Source organism: Chrysemys picta, chromosome 9, assembly GCF_011386835.1.
Source record: "Chrysemys picta bellii isolate R12L10 chromosome 9, ASM1138683v2, whole genome shotgun sequence".
In the NCBI taxonomy this organism is placed as follows: Eukaryota; Metazoa; Chordata; order Testudines; family Emydidae; genus Chrysemys; species Chrysemys picta.
Window position 1 is genome coordinate 27,262,850 of NC_088799.1, and position 22,290 is coordinate 27,285,139.

The window sequence follows — 22,290 nt, forward strand, 5'->3', positions numbered from 1 at the left end:
CTGAGCTTCCTGGAAGTACATCTAAGTATTAAAAAAATAGTACTGGCCATCTGCAGTATTTGACATTTAAACCACATTTGGTTAAGTATGAAGACAATGCGAACCAGCCTTTAAATACTTCAGTTTGGGAACTAAAGTAGCAGTTTCAAGCACTACCACTACTTAAGAAGATTATGCAGAAAACAGAGTGAAGCATATTCACTCTAGAACTGAGAGTATATCTGATTGCTAAGGAACAACATTAACGGATACCACAGAGAAGATTACATAATAATTGGTGAGTGAAAGAAAATGCTATAATTTAAAACATTTTGCTGTAATATATTCCAATACATTAGTATATGCTTTCTCCTGAAATATATTTGTTTAGCCTTAAACTAGCAACAAGAATCATACGTAAAGTTTTATATTTAATTGCTTCTCCTATTAAAAGATCACTTTAATTTTACATCTTTTAAAAATATATTTTATACAATCCTACATTTTTGTTAATATACATTTATAATTATTAGTTAGATGTGTTTAAGAAAATGCTTTAAAATGATAAAGTAAGTGTGGACAGGAAACCATTCACATAGTATGCAAATATAATATCATCTAGTCTGACCTCCTACAGATATACAGGTAAGGACTTTTCCATCTTTATATGTAGTTTTAAGGTTTATTTCCTAAAGCGTGGGCTTTTGTTTGTGTTGTTTTTCCCTTTTCTTGTTTTAAGCAGTGCTTTCCCCTTCCCCACCCCAAGATTTTCGTTTAGTTTTCAGTGATCAATGGAATATAAATATTTAAAATTAAGGAAGGTTTCCATTGTCTGATGCTTTTAATATTAAGTCAAGGAGTTTTATTAAAATAGTTAGATATATTATTCAACAGACATGAAATTATAAAAAGGAATATTTTTAATTCCTTCTCATTTGCCATTTCTTAAAAAATACCTCTTGCATCCTCAAATATTCGCTTTCAAGGACAATAAAAATGTTAATGCATACAAAGTATTTTACATGGCTTAAAGGAACCAAAATTTTGATATGGCTGATATTTCTAAATGCCAAATATTATCTCTCTTTAATCTTCTGCTGTTGAGGGTCAGGATCATCATGTACACATCACATGCCCACGTCAACTTTTCCCCTTACTCCTCCTATTTTCCAATTAATGAAATACCTTGTGGTTGACTGCATACGGGAGCTTTTCAAAGCTTAATTCATATATTGGAAATAAGTCCAATATCTAGGCTAGATGCTACAAATAGCTCTACATGCAAACAAAGGGGACCCCTGAAGTGCCACTGACTTCATTGGGCCTTCCTGCAAGTACAGGAGTTTGCACAAATCAACAAATCTAGCCCTTTAATCATAAATGCTTATTTAATTACTTTAGAGCCTAGTCTAAAATTCAGAAACAAGAACAGACTCTCCAGAAAGAAAATGGTAACCTTTAGCGATCAGTAAAATGAGACAATGTTACACTTTGAGGGGGAAAAGCAAGGATAGATACTGATTGGGAATCTTGGACAGTAAGAACAAATGAACTGGCTACAAATGGGTGCTGCAGTGAGCGAACAAAACTTTACCCCCTTTAGGTGTCCTCCATCCCCAACTACATGAGCTTTGTGGTAGGTTCCGGTGAATTTGGTGTTCTACTTTTAAGGAGAAAATTAACGGTATCTACAGCAATTGATTTCTATACCCTCCTGCTTTTCCCTTCAGGGTATAAGAAGCCACTCATAAATGCCAATAAAGTGTCTGTTATAACCTAAATTAATGTAATAAGTGTGGTCTGTAAAGTCTCCATTATAAAAAACCATCCACACTAAACATGCCTATTGTAAAAGACTTCCTGACAGAGGAAGCTGAGCAAGGTCTGATGATCTGAGGCCCACAAATTTAAGTAAAATAATTATTTTCTGTACTACAGTAGTGCCTAATGGACTCCCAATCAACAATTGGGTCTCTAGAATGCTGGGTATTGTAAAAACATGTACCAAGACATGGTCCATGCCCCACAGAGCTTACAATCTAAGTATAAGATGAGAGGCAACAGGGGGATACAATGAAAGATGGAGGGAACACAAGGGCTTAATAAGACTATTAGAAAAAGTGTGATAAGCAGTGGTCACCAGCTGCTTAGCCATTTACAAATGCTTACAAATTGATTAACAAAACCTGTTGCTGACAGAAAATTAATACTAGCCCATTACATTAAAGAATAACATGACCTGGCTAGTCTTTACGAACTGAAGGAAAGTTCTTTTACACTACAAGGTTCACTTTCCAGGTGTAAACCAGTTTTTTAAAATCACTGTCCTTGGACAGCTGTCATCAGGGTGCAAGGTGTTTTATATGTTTGATTATGAAAATAAGAAACTAGTGTAAACACGAACTGAAGATGGCTATTCCATTATTGAATGCATCCTTCGGGAAGCAGGACCAAACCATGCACAGTTGAAGAATTTGGAGAGATTTTTATGTTAAGTTACAGTAAATCTTCATTGATCATTATCAGCCCTAGATAGTGCAATATAAAAATATGCACACTATGCACAGGGTATGTCTACATTGCACACCACTGGTGGCGGTGTGTAGGTTATGTGTATCCATATGCTGAAGTGAAAAGCAGGGTGCATCCACACTGCAATGCACAGATACACGTGACAGTGAAAGAGTCTGGCAATAGGGAAAGATTCCGGCGGTGGTGAGTCAGCTGGACACTCCACTCCTAGAAACAGCAGTGTAGATGGGGGAGGCACTGCTTGGGCCTGTAGAGAGCTGTGTAGGGGACATTCCCTAAGAGTTCAAGCGTGTCTTTACTCATCTAAGCAGTGCCTCACCATCTACACTGTTACTTATACCCTCGCTGGGGGAAGAGGGATGTGCAGTGCATGTATTCTACATGCCAACGTAAGGGAACATATGCACTGCACACTCCTAAAGAGAAACCTGGCTAAAAATGATGCTGCTGAAATAGCTGAAATAACTTTACATATATGAAACTGTAAAACTAGTGAGTTATGATGAAAACAATGAAGTTATGGTGGGATTTTAATTTTTTAGCATATCATGGTAAGAAGTTAGAAAATTCAGAGACAAGGAAAGAGAGGGGTTTACTTAATAGAATGTTGTTAGAGATTGGGGTTTTAATCAGCCAAGGAGGTATTGTAGACCTTCTCTATTTTAGGAAAACAACATATTTCTGAATGTTTTTCAGCAATAGGTCCTCTCTTGTCCTTTACCCTCAAAGGCCATGCCCACACTAGGGAAAAGGTGCAGTTTTAAACATAACTAATTTATTAGCACACATTAAAATCCTACTGTAGACTGGGCAATCGTGCTTTTAACTCAAGTTAGTTTAGTCAAGATAAACCATGCTTTTTCTGTAACTATGTTGGATCTATTTTGTCTCATCTATTTTGTTCCCAAAATTTCATGCTTCAGCACTTCAGCTGGTCGCTTGCAGGGGTCAGGAGGGACTCTTCCACTGAAATGTATTCTTTGCGGCAGGGGGTAGGGGGAGAAGAGAGCATCTCCTTTGTCTGAAGCTTCAGAGATGGCCACAACTGGAGATGAGACGCTGGTCGGGTTGGGCCAGTGCTCTGAGGTGGTCCTGAGAATTTTCTCATACACAAGTGCTTGGTGGCCTGTTCTTTGCTCTCATACTCAGGATCTAACTGATAGCCATAGATCAGATTGACAGGGATATGGGTGGGGGAGGGTTCACCTTCCTCTACAGTGTGGGGCATGGGGTCACTTGCCAGAGAACATCTGGGTATATTCCACTTCATCAATTCCCTGCCATTCCAGGGGCTTCTGGCATTGGTGAACCTCAGTCCTTCCTATTTTCTGCATGTGGCACATAATAGTTTAATCTCCCGTGGTCTGTAACATTTTGGTCCAATTTCACTTGCTGAGTTCAGTGTGTGGACGCGGGGAGGTGTTGGTGGCCTGTGATATACAGGAGGTCAGACCGGATGATCTGGTGGTCCTTTCTGGCCTTAAACTCCATGATCTTCTCAAACAGTTAAACCATTTTCAATACCAAATGAAGCAGGCCAGGGAGAACACACTGCTAAATATCATTATCCAGAATAGTTAGTTTTTCTCCTGTAGGCAGGTCCATAAAGAACTGGCTAGTGTGTGTGTGTACCACAGCTCTCTGCTAAAGGCCTTAGACTGGCAGGTGACTAAAGGGTAGCCTCATTTAGCTGAAGTGGTCAGGGCCTGGGTTTTCAGAACAGGATGTGCTGAGCTCTATCTCAAGGCACTCAAGCACCCAAGGTTGGCTGAGGCCTACACATACTCCGGGGCACCTCCTGTGTTCCAAACTATGATACAAAATGTATTTTAAAAATAGCTATACCTCAAAATATGGATTGCAGCATAATTTGTAACTGCTGTATAATGTTTATGGCTTAAAAAAAAAAATACTCTACTTCCTTTTTATCTAGGTTTTTTCATGACACCAAAGCACTCAAATTTAACATTCGGCATGGTCTTGCCACCCTGGGTAGAACTGTTTTCCCATTCAGAGAGGATTCCAGAGCCAATAACTATTGTCAACCATTCTTGCACCCATGAATCGTATAGCCTATTAACTAATCTAGCAGCTGCACTAGTTTCCAAAAATAGCCTGCTAATGTCTTCTGTAGATATAGAGCAGCCATTTGCATCAGGATGAGAAAAATGCTTAAAAATCAGGGAAGGGAGCAGGAAAAAAAATTAGTCTTTCATCTCACACATAGAAGTCAAAGGTTATGTTATTTGCCTGATTGTTTGTGCAAATCTTGTTTGGTACTCAGTAAAAAGGAGGTTATGAACTGTATGTTTAGACTTCTGAATTTGACAGACAAATTGTAGTACATCAGGAAATGAGTCAATGGTTTTGGAATCCATGTATGGTAGGGATAGGCATTTAAATATAGAAGGAATACAAGCATTTTAATCATGTAGCTGCAAAGGCCAGAATCTTGACATATTCTAGCCCTAAACATTTAGAGCATGTCAGACACAGGAGTTTCTGTGTTTCACACAGGTTGAGTATCTACAATAGCAAACCAGTCAGATAACCACAAACTCTTGCTAAGCTGTAAAGTAATTTCCTCTTTTACCTTTTTGTTCCATTTTATATGTTTTACACTTATGTGCAACAGAGACAGAGTAGATCACACTAGGTTTTTTCATACAGTATCAAGGTATAAGCTTATTAGATAAATCTAAAAGGGTATTAATTAAGCTTTAAGAAACTATATCAGAAAATTAAACCCATCTAAAAGCATTATTTTAATAGATGCTTTCAGTTTGAGGAAGTCTCATTGCCTAGGCAACCTGACCACAAAGTATTATACAATTCAGGCGATGCTATCTATTTTAAATAGATTAATAAGATAAATATTATATTTCTAACAGCTGTCTGTCTAATAAATTGTTTGTTTTGTACTAAATAAACTGATACATTTAAATGCTATGTTGAGAGGTCAATATGAAGTTAAATATTTTAAAGCCTAAATGATCATAAGGCCTGATTATCTGTGTGACTGGCAATTGCACAGAGTTTCACATATGAACTGATCCTACTTGGATCTATGTTTAAAGATCCATAGTTCCATGCTGATACCAAAATCACCACCCAGACTAATGTAGAACAAGGATAAAAGTTTGTCTTTGAAACAAGACTGTAATGAGACCTTGAATTAATTAAACTCATTTATCTCTTGAAAATTATAACATCCCATGTTAAGCTCAATTTTCAATATTGTAAATGTTATCATCTGATAATCTTTATTTTGCTTTCCATAATTTCTTATTTGCTTTCAAAGCTATTTTGGTTAATAAAACTCAAATTCATAATAGTTGTACAGTCTGTACTTTAAGTAAGGAACACAAATCCAAAGAACCAAGAAAAAGCTAGTAGAGGTAACTGGTTAATTAAATTTGCTAACCAATGTGTGTATTATAATCTTTCTCGCACAGCAAATTTACTAGCAAGGAAAGACACTGTTTTCCTACCTTCACTTGGTATATCACCCTCACCTCCAAGTTAACTGACAAAGACAGATCCCTCAACCACACACTTAAAATCAAATGGCAGATAGTGGTTTATTGGGAAACTTATGTTGTCTTGGATAAGAAAAAAAACACACATACAGGTGTCAATTCTAAGCTTAGTAGAGGCTGTTTCTACGTAAATATAAAACCCCTAACAATATTGGAACTAAGACATTCCTGTTGCGGAGGTGTGAGGGACAGCTATTGAACAAGTATGAAGGACTGCATATCCCCTACATGTGGTTGGGCTGGTCTCTATGCCACCTTCACATGAGCCACCACAGAACAGCAGTATATGCAATGGAAAGAGGGAGGACATGGCCAATGGCTTTGTGGTTACAGAGGTCCAGTTGCCACAAACTTCCCCATAGAGAGGAGGGAGCAGCAACAGCTGCACAGGGGCATATCTATTTTTTGTCAAAGCATAGGAGGGTAGAAAATGATGAGTTACTAGAGAGAAAATGAGGAGTTATTTAGTGGAGCAGCTATTGTGCTGAGGCCATTACATTAGGATCTTTGATATTGGATCACTACATAAGATATTGCTTTTTAATTTTATTTTTGAAGAGTGGTGGTGGCACGCATCAAGTCAGAAAAACTTGCTACTCATGTTAGCAAGCCTAAAAATGATATATTTGAAGCACTGTTCAGACAGCTGTGTATGCAGATACAAATTTATAAACAATAAAGATGTATAGTACAGAATTCTAGCATCATCTTCATGGGATACCCAAACCAAATGTGCAGTATACGACCACAGTGATTAGTGAAAAGCAAGATACAGCCTTGGCAACAAGAACTACACAGGCTATTTTAAGAACTTCTGTTCAAGGATAACAGTTTCCAATACCAATGAGCAAAAAAGAATAAAGTCTGTTTAGGCATTATTGCTCTCACATGAGGATAAAAATAGGGTAGCAACTAAGTGGATTTTCTAATGCACTATTAAAAAAGGATAATTAATATAGTAGTTTTAGTGTAAAAGTGTTCTACATTTGTGATAAAGATTTTAAAAAACTGAGTTAGCTAAAGACTTTTGTTTTTTTAAATAAGAGGGATAGGGATGAGCTGCTAGTGCTATATGGTGGGGCCAGGAAACTTACAGGACTCCAGCCCAGCTCGTCCCTCCCCTCCCCAAAAATGTAGTGAGCCTCATGTGGTGTCCACAGAGAAGGATATGGGACTCTGGGGCTATATACACCACACCTTTTCACGACAGCTGCTCCAGTAACTGCCTGGCTTTCCAATGCAGCATGGGCCTGGCTCTTAGAACGTTCGTAGTTATTTTGAGGCACTACCAAAATTTTCCTGAGTAACATAAGCCACAGCAGGGAAATGACTACGTTTATCAGGTTATAATTCAGTCAAACCGGAATGAAATTTCATACGATGTGCAAAACAGAAGTCTCTAGCCCTGGGCCTTTGTCCCTGCCAAATTTTAAAGGCCTGCTACAAACAATAGAAGTGTTAGAGCTTCTCAATAAAAGGCCTCCACAATCTTTTATAGTGTTAAATATTAGGCAACTTAAATGCAGGGGTTACTGTCAGCTCCCCCTATAATACTCTTTAAGGAGATATGTAACCATTGACACACAACTATTTTTTTTTTCATTTTATGTACAGATTACCCAAGAAAGGAAAAGTCCCTGTCCCTTGGGATGCAAAACTCCCTCAAAACACTGACACCTCGGTAAATGAACACTGCAACCTATCAAATCAGAAGAAGATAGGTAAGGATATGCTCCTAGTTTCAGTTGACTTGCAGATTCTGTCCTGTGTGTGATTTCAGCCACTCACTAGATATAGCCAGCTTGTATAGTCTAGATAATATATTTATGAACTACACCTCTACCCCAATATAACATGACCCGATATAACACAAATTCGGATATAACACCGGTAAAGCAGCGCTCCGGAGGGGCGGGGCTGCGTACTCCGGTGGATCAAAGCAAGTTCAATATAACGCAGTTTCACCTATAACGTGGTAAGATTTTTTGGCTCCCGAGGACAGCCTTATATCTGGGTAGAGGTGTATATAACTGTTAAAATGAAGCTGAACTAAGCACAAATTGAAAGTTTAATCTTCCTCTAAGGAATCCTCTGTCTTGGACTTAAGCTAGAGACAACATACAAAGCTCTTCTATACCCACCTCTTGATGCCAACACCATCGAGACAACCCTCCAGAGTCTGTGGGATCTGCGCAAGGACTATCACCTGAACTTGCCCAAACTCTTTACTAATACAGAACCACTTGCTGTTAGCTAAATTTTTGTGCATAGAGCTCATTTTCTATGTAGCACCCGAATGTTTCTGAGGCATTTGACAAACATGACAGCTCCCTGCTCAGAAGAGCCTACGGTCTAAACAGAAAATATACAGTACAAACAAGGGTTTAGGGAAGAGGACAGTAGCCAAGGACTACAGTTTTCAAACACAGATGCCTTAATACCTAAATAAAAGTAGTCTGATTTTCAGAGATATTGAGTATCTGCAACTCCCATCGATTTAAAACGAGCTGTGGGTGCCCAGCCCATCTACAAATAAGACTATGTTTAGGTGCTTAAATAGGGATTTAGGTATCTAGCTTTAGCCATTTCAGTTGGGAAAATTGTAGCAAGTTTTTTTATCTTCCTATATTTGATCATTTTTTCCCAAGCTCTAGGTGAATTAACCTTACTACCCTTTAACAATCCTCCCCATCTATTAACATTGTGACTATAGTCTAACAGCCCTTCACCTTTACACACACACACACACACACACACACACACACACACACACACACACACCGCTTTTCCCAACTAAAATTGACAGCTAGAGTTTAAACTTGTTGACCTTTGGATGCATGTACTAGGAAGAGGTTTAACTGTGGGCCTCTGAACCTATAACTGGGAGAATTTGGGACCCTTGATATACCATATGCCATCCTATTCCAAGTTAAAGGTGACTGACTTAAAACCTGACAATCTCTCTTTAAAAGGGATGTTTCAAATACAGTATGCAAAAAAGTGACCCAACTATGCAGTTCTATTTCTAAGAAAATTTCCCATGTAGTGTATTTAAAATGACCACAAGCTTGTGTCTGAGTTCCAGCCTCCCACGCACAGAGATCCCATGGATCTGATATTCTTGACTTTTGGTTCACTTGTGACCATTGCAAATCAAGCTTATGACAACAAGCAAAAGCTTTACTTTCAAAGGGACATCAGAGAGCTTTGTTTTCTCAGTTGTTCTTAAAGTTTTAGTTTGCCAAATACAGCAGCAATATACAGTATTGGTTTTTCAGTTCCTAACAAGAAAAATAGACTCACATAAACCTTTAAAAGCAATAGCAGAGCAGGCAGCAGATGTGATTTCCTGACGACCACGAAGAAATGATCTATGTTTTAATTTGAGGAGCCTTAAAAGACAATTCTAGCTTACACCTTATGCTAGTGTACAAATGTATCCTTATAATTGTGCTACTAACAACTAAGATAAGTGCAGCTAGCACAGCTTGCTCTAAGGCTTTCCTTCAACAGAACGTAAGGAATGCTGGCACTATCTAGTGTTCTTCACCAGCCTCTTGTTTACAAGTGCAACATACAGAATATAAAATTTGCTGAAGCAACATTTCCCTCCCTAACACCTTCTAATAACATACCGCATATCTATAGTATACCGGCCTTAGAGTTCAAAACTCCAGACCTTTGTAACTGCATATATCTGCATTCATTAAACCACATATACAGTGCTTCAAATCCTGTTCCCAGTACCTAGCCCAAGTAACTGGAGTTGATATCTCCATGGGGGCATGACCGGAAGACAGCCTACTCCCCAAGTAACATAGTATCAACTGAGTGACTGTGCAGCTGCTACTCCAGCCTCAGGACTGGAGCAGCCTCTACAGCCCTAGTGGGCAACGGATCTGGGCAGGGATATATCCACCAGTCTCGCCCCCACTAGCATCAATCTTGTCTCCGCTACATGCCTTACATATTACTCCTGCAGAACAGAACTTCATAGATTCTGCTGTGTCTGGAACCCTCCATGCTCAGAGGGTGCAACTTTGTAGTCCACTAAAGGTGCTGGGAAATCAGCGGTGCTGAAAATTTAAAAAAAAAATACCTGTTCTACATTTTCTTCTAACATAAGTAATGTTGTAAGTAGGCTTTTCTTCCAGTAGACACCCAAAATTTACAAAATTGAGATCACTAAGTGAATGATCACCTTGGTATTTTAACCAGATCATCCTACAAGTTTCCCCATTTTTTGGGGGGGGGGGGGGGGGAGAATAAACCTCCTGAACAAGAACAGGGTTTAGCACGTGCAACATGCACCTACTCGCAGAAAGGCATCAAGGACTTAGAGAATCTATTGTTTTCTTATTTAAAACAATACTATTCACTCATAGACAGAGCCAAAAGAGTGGACCAACACCAGCAATTAGACATTTATACTAAGCACATTTGTTGGAAATTATATTTACTTTGGTTCCTGAAAAGCATACTGATGATACAGCAAAGGACATCAATGTTAACTTTATAATAATGGAAACAACTGCAACATGAACACAGTAAGATACATCCAATTTATCTTACTGGTAACACTGTTTTTCCTCTGCTTTCAGGAACACAGACTGAAATATTCTAAGATGTCCAACTCAAGCGTAAATGCTTCAGGAAACAACTGCACTAACAGCTCAATAATAACTACTCATGTCATTCCAGTGGCTTATGGATTTATTTTCATAGGAGGAATCCTGTTAAACGGTGTAGCAGCATGGATTTTTCTACATGTTCCTAGCAAGAAAAGCTTTGTCGTCTATCTCAAGAACATTGTTGTTGCCGACCTTCTTATGAGTCTGACTTTCCCCTTCAAAATTCTTAGTGATTCAGAAATTGGGCCTTGGCAGCTCAACATTTTTGTCTGCCGATTTTCTGCTGTTATTTTTTACCTAAATATGTACGTTGGAATAATATTTTTTGGCCTCATAGGGTTTGACAGATACTACAAAATTGTAAAGCCTCTGCTTACCTCCTTTGTTCACACAGTTAATTACAGCAAGATTATCTCTGTAGTCATATGGGCATTGCTCATGTTTTTATCATTTCCAAATATTATTTTAACTAATCAACATCCTACAGAGAAGAATTCCAGAAAGTGTGTAACTTTTAAAAGTGAGCTTGGTCTACAGTGGCATAAGGCTTCAAACTATATTTGCCTAGGAATTTTCTGGACTGTGTTTCTTCTGTTAATCATTTTTTACAGTGCAATAACAAGAAAAATATATAGTTCCTACAGAAAGTTCAGGAGAAATTCAACAGTAACTAAGGAAAAAATCAATCGCAATATATTCAGCATCATGTTTGTATTTGTCATTTGTTTTGTGCCATATCATCTTTGCAGACTTCCATACACATTAAGTCAAACTGGGTCTCAGTTCTCCTGTCAGTCAAGCAAAAATCTGTACTATGGAAAAGAATTTACTCTGTTACTGTCCGCTGCAAATGTGTGCCTTGATCCCATTATTTATTTATTTCTCTGTAAGCCCTTTAGAGAAAAGTTATACCAAAAACTGCATCTCAAGCTGACAACTTCAGGTGAAATAGAAAACTCTAGATCCAGAAGGTCAAACACTACATGACAGCATAATTATTTCAGACATTCACATATCCCTTATAAGATACAGTATGGAAAATTATTCCAGTTTGCAAAGCAGTTAACAAAGGAATTGGATAAACGAAGAGCAGGTGCAACAATAAACACAAGGTGTCAATTTAAAAAGCATTTCAGCTGTTTGTTTTCCATATTAAAAAGTATTACCACATATCGTACTATGCACTACTTCCAGATTACTTCAAACTATAACTTCTTATAATGGAATATATTAGTTGTCTGTGGCCTAGGACAGGCAGGAGAATGACTGGAGTAGAAAGCTGGATATCCAGGCCAGGGTTCTATGCGAGGGGCAAGGATTAACCAGCAGAACTATGCAACAGCTGCAGCCTGTTAGCCTCCATAAACCAACCTGGAGCACATAAGAAGTGCAAGCTAGCAACAAGGGCTTGGGAGTGACTAAAGAGCAAAGCTGGACAAAAAATTTTGGACAAAGCTTACTCCACGAAAAATGCAGTTTCAGTTGCCTTCCAACTATTCGTGAATTTGACACAAATATAGTTTTGGGCATTCACAAAATGGCTAGAGGAAGGAGGAGGAGAAAGATGAGGAGGTAGTGACGCTATTGTGCTGGTGACACTATCCCCCACTCATAACCTTTAGCCCAGTGGTTGGGGCACCCATCTTGAATGTGATAGACCCAGGTTCAAATTCTCACTCTGGAACAGACTTTTTGATTCAACAATTTCAACTCAAACTGATTTTTTCCCCTATTTTTTGCAACTGACGTTGGATTTAAAAAAAACAGTTGTTTGCCCAGCTCAGGGATGGAGGAGATCTTCTACCACTTCTGACTTCAGCATCAGACTGTTTTGGAATGGCTGATAGAGGCCAAGTTAGAGAACTCAGCCCCTGAAGGGAAGAGAGAGCCCTGTATTAATCTCTACCAAAATGAAGAGCTGAGATGAAGGATTCTGGAGACGGCTCCACCCAGCCAACCGTAGGACAGTTGAAGGAAAATAGGAAAGAATAAAGGTGTAACAAAGCTCAGATCCTCAAGGCTCTATGTAGAGCTTGGGGAATCCTAGAATGATTTAGCCACAGGAGGTAATTTTATAGTACATGAAAATCTATTTGAAATCTTTATGGAAAATTCCTATCTAATTTAAGAGTCTGAGTCATTACTATATCTATGGGATGAACAATCCCCGTCTAGCATGCAGTTTAGGCTTCACCAGAGACCCTGCAAGGCAAAGTGGCTGTGACTTCACTAACAGTGAATTTTTAGGAGGCGAGGAAAGTCTACTGAAACTAGCAGTTTGTACCTAAAACTCAGAGCTATTAGTTTCTCTTTAAAACAGGACATTTGTGTACCTGGAAAGAATGATTTTGTATTTTTGCTTTGTTTCTGGCACTATGTTACATTGTTTTTCTTTGTACAAAGGGCTGAAAACTACCCATATATACACACAAAAATAAATGAAATATGTTTTATTGTGCATCTCACATGTTTTATTGTGTTTGTACTAAAAAAATAAAACCTCTTTTTCAATGCAGCTAGATTTGTTTGTTTGGATTTTATAATTTTACATGGGGAGTGGGCAAGTGAATGTAATGCTTACAAAAGATTCCAGATGACTCCACTGGAAATGGAAGCTTTCCGTTTTACTCTCTATCACTGGAAACAACATGAGTTTTTCCAACAGGGATCCTGCCAATTTGCCTTACCACTGTTCTGGAAGGACAGTCTCTCAGGATGAAAGGGTAGTTCATAACCAATATGCATTTTTAACTAAAAATAAAGCATCCTGGTGACAAGGCTATGGGCTGTATTGATAATCAGTAAATAAATGCGTTCACTGAATCCCTAATCTGTTTGTTGAGGCCATTTCTAGCATGAACTGATTTGAGAGCACCAACCCACAGCAATGGCTTTTTGTCACTCTTGACCTATGCCAGATTTGCCCTAGGGGACTAGAAAGTAACCACCACATTTCTGGAAAACCATCTAGAATCCCCTTGATATTACTGTTTGAATCGGAAGTGGTCCCACACCATAATCCCAGACTCTCACATCCCCACATTTTACAGAGGTTTACATTTTTATCTGAATGTCACAGCTTAGGTTCATATCTAGTCTGAACTTTCTTTTAAGATCAGAAACAATATTTGTCATGTTGCCTCAGGTCTCCTTGACACGTCAGTCTGGTTACAGAACAGTGTCTGTAGAGAAACTGCACTGGTTACATTGGTAGACTAGCTCCTCCTAGCAAGAGAAATCCAGATTTGTCAAGGAGGGAAATCTACTGGTTTGTGAGCAATTTTCATTTTATTATTGTAATTTATGGCAAGAGCACTTAGTGCCTTAATAGGTGCCCCTTTATATATGCTGCATTATCTAAACAAAAGGGTCAGTGAAAGAGTACTAGTATAGTGACATGAAAACTGCTTCTGTCACATGCCTTTGTGAAACCTCATCTTCACTACTAGAAAGTAATTTATGCAAACATATCTATATTCTGGAAAAATCTTTCCTCCCCACCCCAACAGGTTGACATGTTATGACTTTGAACGACTAGATACATATTAGGGAGTTACAACGGAAAACATGCTGCTCGCTATGCTTTTTTTTTTTTTTTTTTTTTCAAAGAAATACTACATTTTGGGCTTATTTTCTTTATATTGCCTTATTAAAAAACAATCCGTCACTGGGTAACTTTGATGCAGAATAGTGCATTCATAGCCATTGATCCAACTATATTTTGGTGTCTGTACCAGGCACAAGTCTCAACCAGCCTACCTATTAAACCAAGTTTTGCTCCCTTCCCCTCACAGTGCTTTTCACTTTTACTTGGACTGAAAATAAGCTAAATAAACTGGAAAGGACAGGGCTTGCAGGTGAGGTCAGAAATGTATTTTACACTAAGAAGATTAACTTTACCTCTGAAAGAAAGTGAGATGCATACCTTCAGCAGACTATCTACCCCAACTGCCTCCCCAGATGGCCAGAAGTCTTGCAGTCATGCCACTGTCAACATCCATCCAAAAAGGGACTTACTTTCTATAATTCCTTCCACTGGTTCAGAACCAAACAGAAATGTGCCTGTTCACTTTAGGCAGCTACATAAGCATACAAAGTGTACCCTATAGAAGAATTGTCTTCTTCATGACACCCTGGGCTCCACTGTAATAACATGGTTGTGTTCCTTTTGAGAAGTAAGGGACTGAAATGTATTTTGTGTCTACTGCAGAGATAACTCTCTCTGTTCTCCTCCTGGGTAGAGGTAACATGCAGCATGAGAAGCCAAGGGAGATTTAAAGCATACCTTTGCATTGTGAAAATGAAGTTGCTCATAAGGTTTTAAACATAATTTCTAAATGGAATTCAAAACCATCTTTTTCTTAAGATTCACTTGTTCAGCCACTCAAACTCTTGAGGTGATGACCTGATATGAGCACATAAATCTGGCACATAAAACTCATAAATGTAGAGTACATAAATCTCACACTAACTTATGCATCAGCTCATACACCTGCTCCAGCCTGTCGTGATAACGCACGACAACCGGACAAACGTCAATGTTCCCATTAACATGCAATGGGTTATTTAAGTTAATGCTTTGGACTGGAGCTTCAAATTAAACTTCAAATTCCTTCTCCACCAACAGAACACCACCGTTTTTCAGAAGCAAGGGCTAAACTCAGCAAATGAGAATTAATTTAATGGAGGAAAGCTCATCCCAAACTCTGCCAACATAGAGGATGAAATCCTGGCCCCACTGAAGTCAGGTGGGAGAATTTCCACTGACTTCAGCATGGTCAGGATTTCACCCACAAAATGACTGATTTTCTTCTTAAGTTTTAATCATCCATCCTTTTTATGGAAGTATATTTAATAGGAACATCTCTTAATAGATCAACTAATCAGGATCGCTTACACAGCACTGCACATTTTTAAAGCACTGTGTAAAAATGAATTAATTAAAAGTAATTAATTATACATTGTAAAAGCACTACACCATAGCAAGTATCTTCCTTGACAGGTTATCACATGTTACACAGCTGCCATTAGCTGCCATGAAGTGCAGCACTAGGTCATTTACAGACCCTGCTTATTATCATTTTTATACAGCAGGTTGGTTGCACACATTGCAGTGTTTCAAACAAGAACTATGCCCCTCCCTAAGGAGATTACAATCTTAAATACACAGGAGTTACACTGAACTACAAAATAATTTACAATTATTTGTGTTTAACTCAAAAAATTAAACTCCATCCCTTCCCCTCAACCCCAAAATAAATATCCCGCTCACAATTCATATAACTCCCCTGTGGCAGGATCTAAATTTTTGATGTTTTTGTAAATATATTATGGGGTAAAAAATGAATCTTTCAAACGAAAGTCACAAGACACAGTGTGCTGAACTTGCTAGCTGGTATATGTAGAGATTAAAAATATACAGAAAAACCTCTTTTTGCTCATTTCCCAAAAAGATGTGCAGGAGCCTCCTTGAAGAGACTTAGGGACAGTACAAACAGAGCCAGAGTTGACTTGGATTCCTCATAACAAACAAACAGGAAGAAAACCATAAATGAAAGAACCTCCATAAGAACTCCATGACTGAATGCTGGTAATAAAACTTCTCAACAATTACTCCTTATGGACAGTTTTTAGTCACAAAGCGTATAATCACAAGATGGATGTGGAGAAAGGGATAAAGGAAAATTCCAGGACTCATTTTTATTTGTCCCCCGAGTACTGGGTTTCTGAAGTTTATATTAAACTCAGCTCTCACAATAACTGGCTAAAAGAAAAAAAAACACACTTAGTACATCTTCAAGAATGATCACCTCCTAATACCATGTAAATATTTAAATATCAACATAAATCCCGGATTAAAAATAAAGATTTCCCCCAACTCCTCATTAAATTATATTTTCAAACTCACTCTCTCTCTAAAATATAGACTTTTTTTCTACTATGGTTAGAGTGTTACAAACACAACGTTACACTAATTAGGTTAGGTTGTTACAAACACTAATGTTACAAACACAAATGTCAATTTCATATTTCTCTCAGCTTAGACTGTGTTAGTGTGTGAGATGCCAACTCCTGTGTGTGTTTTCCAACTTTATACAGACACACTGGAGTTCGGCAACTCAGCCCACACATACACACAAGAATTCAAAGCTGAGAGAAATCTAAAATTGACATCTGTATTTATAACTTTACGTAACATACAGCTTTACATTGTACATAAGACAAGGATCCAAAGACAATGGGCCAAATTCATCTAATCAGTAACTCACTCCATGTCAGGACTACTGTATTTTTGAGGTCCGAACAAGCTTCTGAATATGTTGTTCTCCTACATCCCAACAGCAGAAGGGTTGCGCATGTAATGTGATTGTGCAAATGGCCTTGTAACTCTCCTCTCTAGCAAAATGCCATATGAATCTCCATTTACACTGCCATGTCCACCAATACAGCCATTCTAATACGGTTTTCAGCTACCTAATCAGCACTTTGCCTGCTTCCTTCCTATGTGTGTATTGTTCCGCATTATATACCTACGTGTGTTTCTTGCTCCCATATTCACACTGCTGCTCTTTAAAAGTGACAGCAAAAGACAGCAAGAGAGATTTTTCCAAGATTCAGAACAACAAACACAGCAAAAGTGAACCCCAGTGACTGAAGCAAAAGTGAACCCCTGTGACCAAAGCAATCATCCCACCAGGACTTTCCCAGGTGAGAGGATGATTGCACCAGCTCTCAATCTTTTTAACTCTGATGAGAAATGCCACAGGAGAAAAGCCCGTGAGACTGTGGATATGTCTATGCCAGGGGAGGGCAAATTATGGCCCGCAGCCCAGATCCGGCCTGTCAGGGCTTTCAATACAGCCTGCAGGATTGCCAGCCCCGTGGCACAGCAGGGCTAAGGCAGATTCCCTGCCTGCCCTGGCCCGTGCCACTCCCAGAAGCGGCTGGCACCATGTCCCTGCGGCCCCTAGTGGAGGAACGGGGAACCACGGCCAATGGGAGCTATGGGAGTGGTATCCACAGGCGAGGGCGGCACACAGCGGAGCCGCCTGCCCCGCCCCACCCCACCCCCAGCAGCCACTGCCAGACATGCTGGCCACTTCTGAGAGTGGTGCAGGGCCAGAGCAGGCAGGGAGCCTTCCTTAGCCCCGCTGCGCACCACTGCCATCCTGGAGCTGCTCAAGATAAGCAGCGCCAGGCTGGAGCCCGCACCCTGAACCCCTCCTGCACCCCGCACCCCAACCCCTTGCTCTGAGCCCCTTCCTGCACCCCAACCCCTTGCCAAGCCCCCTTCTACACTTCACCCCCTGCCCTGAGCCTACTCCTGCACCCCAACCCCTTGCCCTTAGCCCCCTACTGCACCCCACACCCCTCCTGCACCCCAACCCCCTGCCCCGAGCCCCCTGCTGCATCCTGCACCACTCCTGCACTGCAACCCCCTGCCCCAAGCCCCTTCCTGCACCCCACACTCCTCCTGCACCGCAACCCCCTGCCCTGAGCCCACTCCTGCACCCCAACCCCTTGCCAAGCCCCCTGCTGCACTCCACTCCCTGCCCTTAGCCCCCTACTGCACCCCTCACCCCTCCTGCACCCCAATTCCCTGCCCCGAGCCCCCTGCTGCATCCCGCACCCCTCCTGCCCCAAGCTCCTTCCTGCACCCCACACTCCTCCTGCACCGCAACCCCCTGCCCCAAGCCCCTTCCTGCAACCTGCACTCCTCCTGCACCGCAACCCCCTGCCTTGAGCCCACTCCTGCACTCCATACCCCCTCCTGCACCCCAACCCCCTCCCCTGAGCCCCCTGCTGCACCCCACTCCTCCTGCACCCCAACCCCGAGCCCCCTGCTTCACACCACCCCCCTCCTTAAGCCCCCAACCCATCCTGCACCCCAACCCCCTGCCCTGAGGCCCCTCCGCACTCCACACTCCTCCTACACCCCAACCCCTTCTCCTGAGCCCGCAATCCTCCTTCACCCGAACCCTTCCCTGAGCCCCAATTCTCTGCCCTGATCCCTCATCGCACTCCTCCTGCAACCCAACCCTTTACCCTGAGCCTCTTCCTGCACACCATATCCCCTCCCACGCCCTGCACTCCCTCCTGCACCCCAACCCCCTGCCCCAGCCCTATATTTATGGCCCTGCATACAATTTCCCCACCCAGGTGTGGCCCTTCGGCCAAAAAGTTTGCTCACCCCTGGTCTATGCTGCAATTAAAAACCCGCAGCTGACCTGTTCCAGCTGATTCAGGCTAATGGGCTATTTAATTGTGGTGTACTGTTCGTGCTCGGGCTGCAGCCCAAGCTCTGGGACCTTCCCACCTCGCAAGGTCCTCTAGAGTAGGGTTACCATATTTCCACAATCAAAAAAAGAGGACACTGGGGGGGAGGAGCCCCGCTCTAGCCCCGCCCCTGCTCTGCCCCACCCCATCCACTCCCTCCCACTTCCCACCTCCTGACTGCCCCCCTCAGAACCCCCAACCCCCCCGCTCCTTGTGCCCTGACTGCCCCCTCCTGGGACCCCTGCCACTAACTGCCCCCTAGGACTCCACCTCCTATCTAAGCCTCCCTGCTTCTTGTCCCCTGACTGCCCCTGCCTGAGAACCCCCTACCCTAACTGCCCCCCAGGACCCTACCTGTCCCCTGACTGCCCTGACCCTTATCCACACCCCCGCCCCCAGACAGACCCCCGGGACTCCCATGCTCTATCCAACTGCTCCCCGCCCCGACAGGACCCCCAGAATTCCCAACCCATCCAACCCCCTCTGCTTTCTGCCTGCCTTCGACCCCTCCCCACACCCCTGCCCCCCTGACAACCCTCCCAGAACCCCCAACCCATCTAACCCCCCCTGCTCCCTGTCCCTGACTGTCCCAACCCCTCTCCACGCCCCTGCCCCCAACAGCCCCCACCAAACTCCCAACCCATCCAACCCCCACTCCCTGTCTCCTAACCAGGGCTGGCTTTAGCAAAGCCCAGGAATCGGGCTGCACTCCGGCCGGGATTGCGGGGCTTGGGGCCCGGCCACAGGTGATCGGCCGGGGCTGGGCCGGCATGCTTGGCCGGAACCGGGGCCGCCGCCCTGGGGCCTGAGCCGAGCTGGGCCGGAGCCGCTGGGGCCAGGGGTGCTAGGTTGGCACCGCTCGGCCAGAACCGGGGCCGCTGCCCTGGGTCCTGAGCCGGGCCGGAGCCACTGGGGCCAGGAGTGTTCAGCCGGGGCCAGGCCAGGGCCGGGGCCAGGGCCGCTTGGCCGGCACCGCTCGGCTGGTGCCCAAGCCAGGCTGGACCCGCTGGGGCCAGGACCGGAGCCGCTAGGGCCGGGGGTGTTCGGCTGGCGCCACTCGGCCAGAACTGGGCCCGGTGCCCCAGGACCTGAGCCGAGCCATGCCAGAGCCGCTGGGGCTGGGGGTGCTCAGACGGTGCCGCTCGAACGGAACCGGGGCCGGTGCCCCGGGGACCGGGGCAAGCCGGGCCTGGGCCGCGCCATGCCTCGCTTCCCCGGAGCCCTCCTCCTCCTCATGTCGCCCCACAGCTTACCTGCTGCTGCCCACCTGTTCCTCCTTGTTTTCAGACTTCCCGCAAACATCTGATTGGCAGGAAGCAGGGGAGGGGGAGGAGCAGAGGCGCAGAGCTTTCAGGGGATGGGAGGAGGGGGAAGACAGCTGCGGGGCCGGGCGGCGTGCTAAGGCTGCAGGGGATGGGGGGAGCTGGGAAGGGGCTTTGGCTTGCCCAGTGGCGCTTGGCCACTGCTTTTCAATCTATATATAGCCGACCGGGGGAAATCCAGGACATTTTTAGAAATCCCCCCCAGACGGCTATTTATAGATCGAAAAGCCGGACATGTCCGGGGAAATCCGGACATATGGTAGCCCTACTCTAGAGCCTGGGATCCAGCCGGAGTCCAAATGTCTACACTGCAGTTAAGAAGCCCCTTAGGCTGATCCCAAGTCAGCTGGCATGGGCCAGCCACAGGTTTTAATTGCAGAGCAGACATACCTTGTGTGGTCACAAAGTATGTGAAGCCTTGTATATCAGTAATTGGCCTAACAAATGATTGTCAAACCCTGGTTCAGGAAAGTATTTAACCATGTGCTTCAGTGCTTTCCCAAATAGAGATGCTTTCTTGAATCAAGGCCTAAATGATGGGTGGATGTGAACTTTCTGGATTCAAGTACTAACACTCTAAATTAATCAGATGGGGAATATTATATTTATAACATTCTTCCTCCTGGGAGAAAGGGCCATATACAGCCTTGTACTCTTTAGAGTCATACCACTGCTTCTTAACTTCTGACTATGATGGAAGTCCTATCCTTTTCTCCTACACTGAAGGCTGAGGTCTGTGATGTATTGCCTCCTGCAAGAAGGGGGCTTAAAATAAAAGTGTCTTGATACCTTTGGCTAGATCAGTCAGCGATCATGACTTCTTCACTAACTGACACAAACAGGGGAGCATACTGAGGGGGTGCTGATCCAGAAATAAAGACAAAATCTTAATATGAAATAAATTGCATTTTTATTAATTTGGAGATAATTCCATGCCTCCTCCCCTTCTGAATAACTAGAAAGATTTCAGGAAACTAGAGACATTTCACTCCTGTTGGATCCAGGGGGATTCTTCTCCTTTTAGATACCTGAGGACGTTCTCTGAGATCTGGGTTCAACTTGAACTCCAAAATCTTAAAATAAATTTAATTTCAGCACCTTGGGTTTCATGTTAAAAACATATAGAACCACCAGTTCTGCATGACTTAGGTGGGAAGCCATAACTCAGCCCACATTTGCTCAAAATGGAGTCCAGGATCACTCAAAAACTTTATGAACCTTTGCAAACATTTGACAAGCATGGGTCTGAGTTTTGAGTTTGTGACTAAGCTTGAAACCAGACACAGAGTGGTTTCTTTGCAAAGGATTTTCCCAACCCTGTAGGCAATAAGGGTATTTTGTTTGGTGGTGATAGCTACTTCCATTTGGCATGTCATTCAGCTTTCTGAGATCTTGACGATTGTCTGCAGTGAGTTTGCTATACATTTTAGTTTCTCTGTACTATTGTCAGTACCACAGGCCCCTAAGCTAAATTCAACAGCTTGTTCTACTGTCTGGATTTTTTCTCTAGCTCCAAAACGCAAATATGAAGATTTTTGCTGCTCATCAACCCATTTATTTTTAGTAGTCACTGGACAAACCTCAGAAGATTTGAAACTTGAATTTGGTTCAGAAAGACATCCATATGCTCAGATACACCTCTACCCCGATATAACGCTGTCCTCAGGAGCCAAAAAAATCTTACCACGTTATAGGTGAAACCGCGGTATATTGAACTTTCTTTGATCCACTGGAGCGTGCAGCCCCCCTCTCCCCCCATCCCCCGTAGCACTGCTTTACCGCATTATATCCAAATTCGTGTTATATCAGGTCGCATAATCTCGGGTTAGAGGTGTACTTACTAGAAGCACTTGAAACTTTTAAGTCTGCAAACTGGGCTGTAACTCTTGCAAGAAAAGACTTATTCATTTCTTACACCACTGCTTCTGGTTCCAAACCACATGCCACAAGACCAGCCCTTAGTTACAGCATCCTGGCACTTCTCATTCTAATTCCAGCCATAACTTGAAA

At 42.5% G+C, this 22,290-nt stretch overlaps 2 protein-coding genes across 10 annotated transcripts in view; one reads left to right on the plus strand and one right to left on the minus strand.

Annotated features, from left to right (window-relative positions):
- The window catches only part of MED12L (mediator complex subunit 12L), a 326,631-nt gene that overhangs the window by 194,036 nt on the left and 110,305 nt on the right, over positions 1-22,290 (minus strand). The gene's annotated exons all lie outside the window — the stretch shown is intronic.
- P2RY14 (purinergic receptor P2Y14) lies at positions 137-13,196 on the plus strand. Its single transcript, XM_005286929.4, has 3 exons — positions 137-277; positions 7,665-7,771; positions 10,652-13,196. The coding sequence occupies exon 3, from the start codon at positions 10,676-10,678 to the stop codon at positions 11,666-11,668; it is 993 nt and encodes a 330-aa protein (XP_005286986.1). The 5' UTR covers positions 137-277; positions 7,665-7,771; positions 10,652-10,675; the 3' UTR covers positions 11,669-13,196.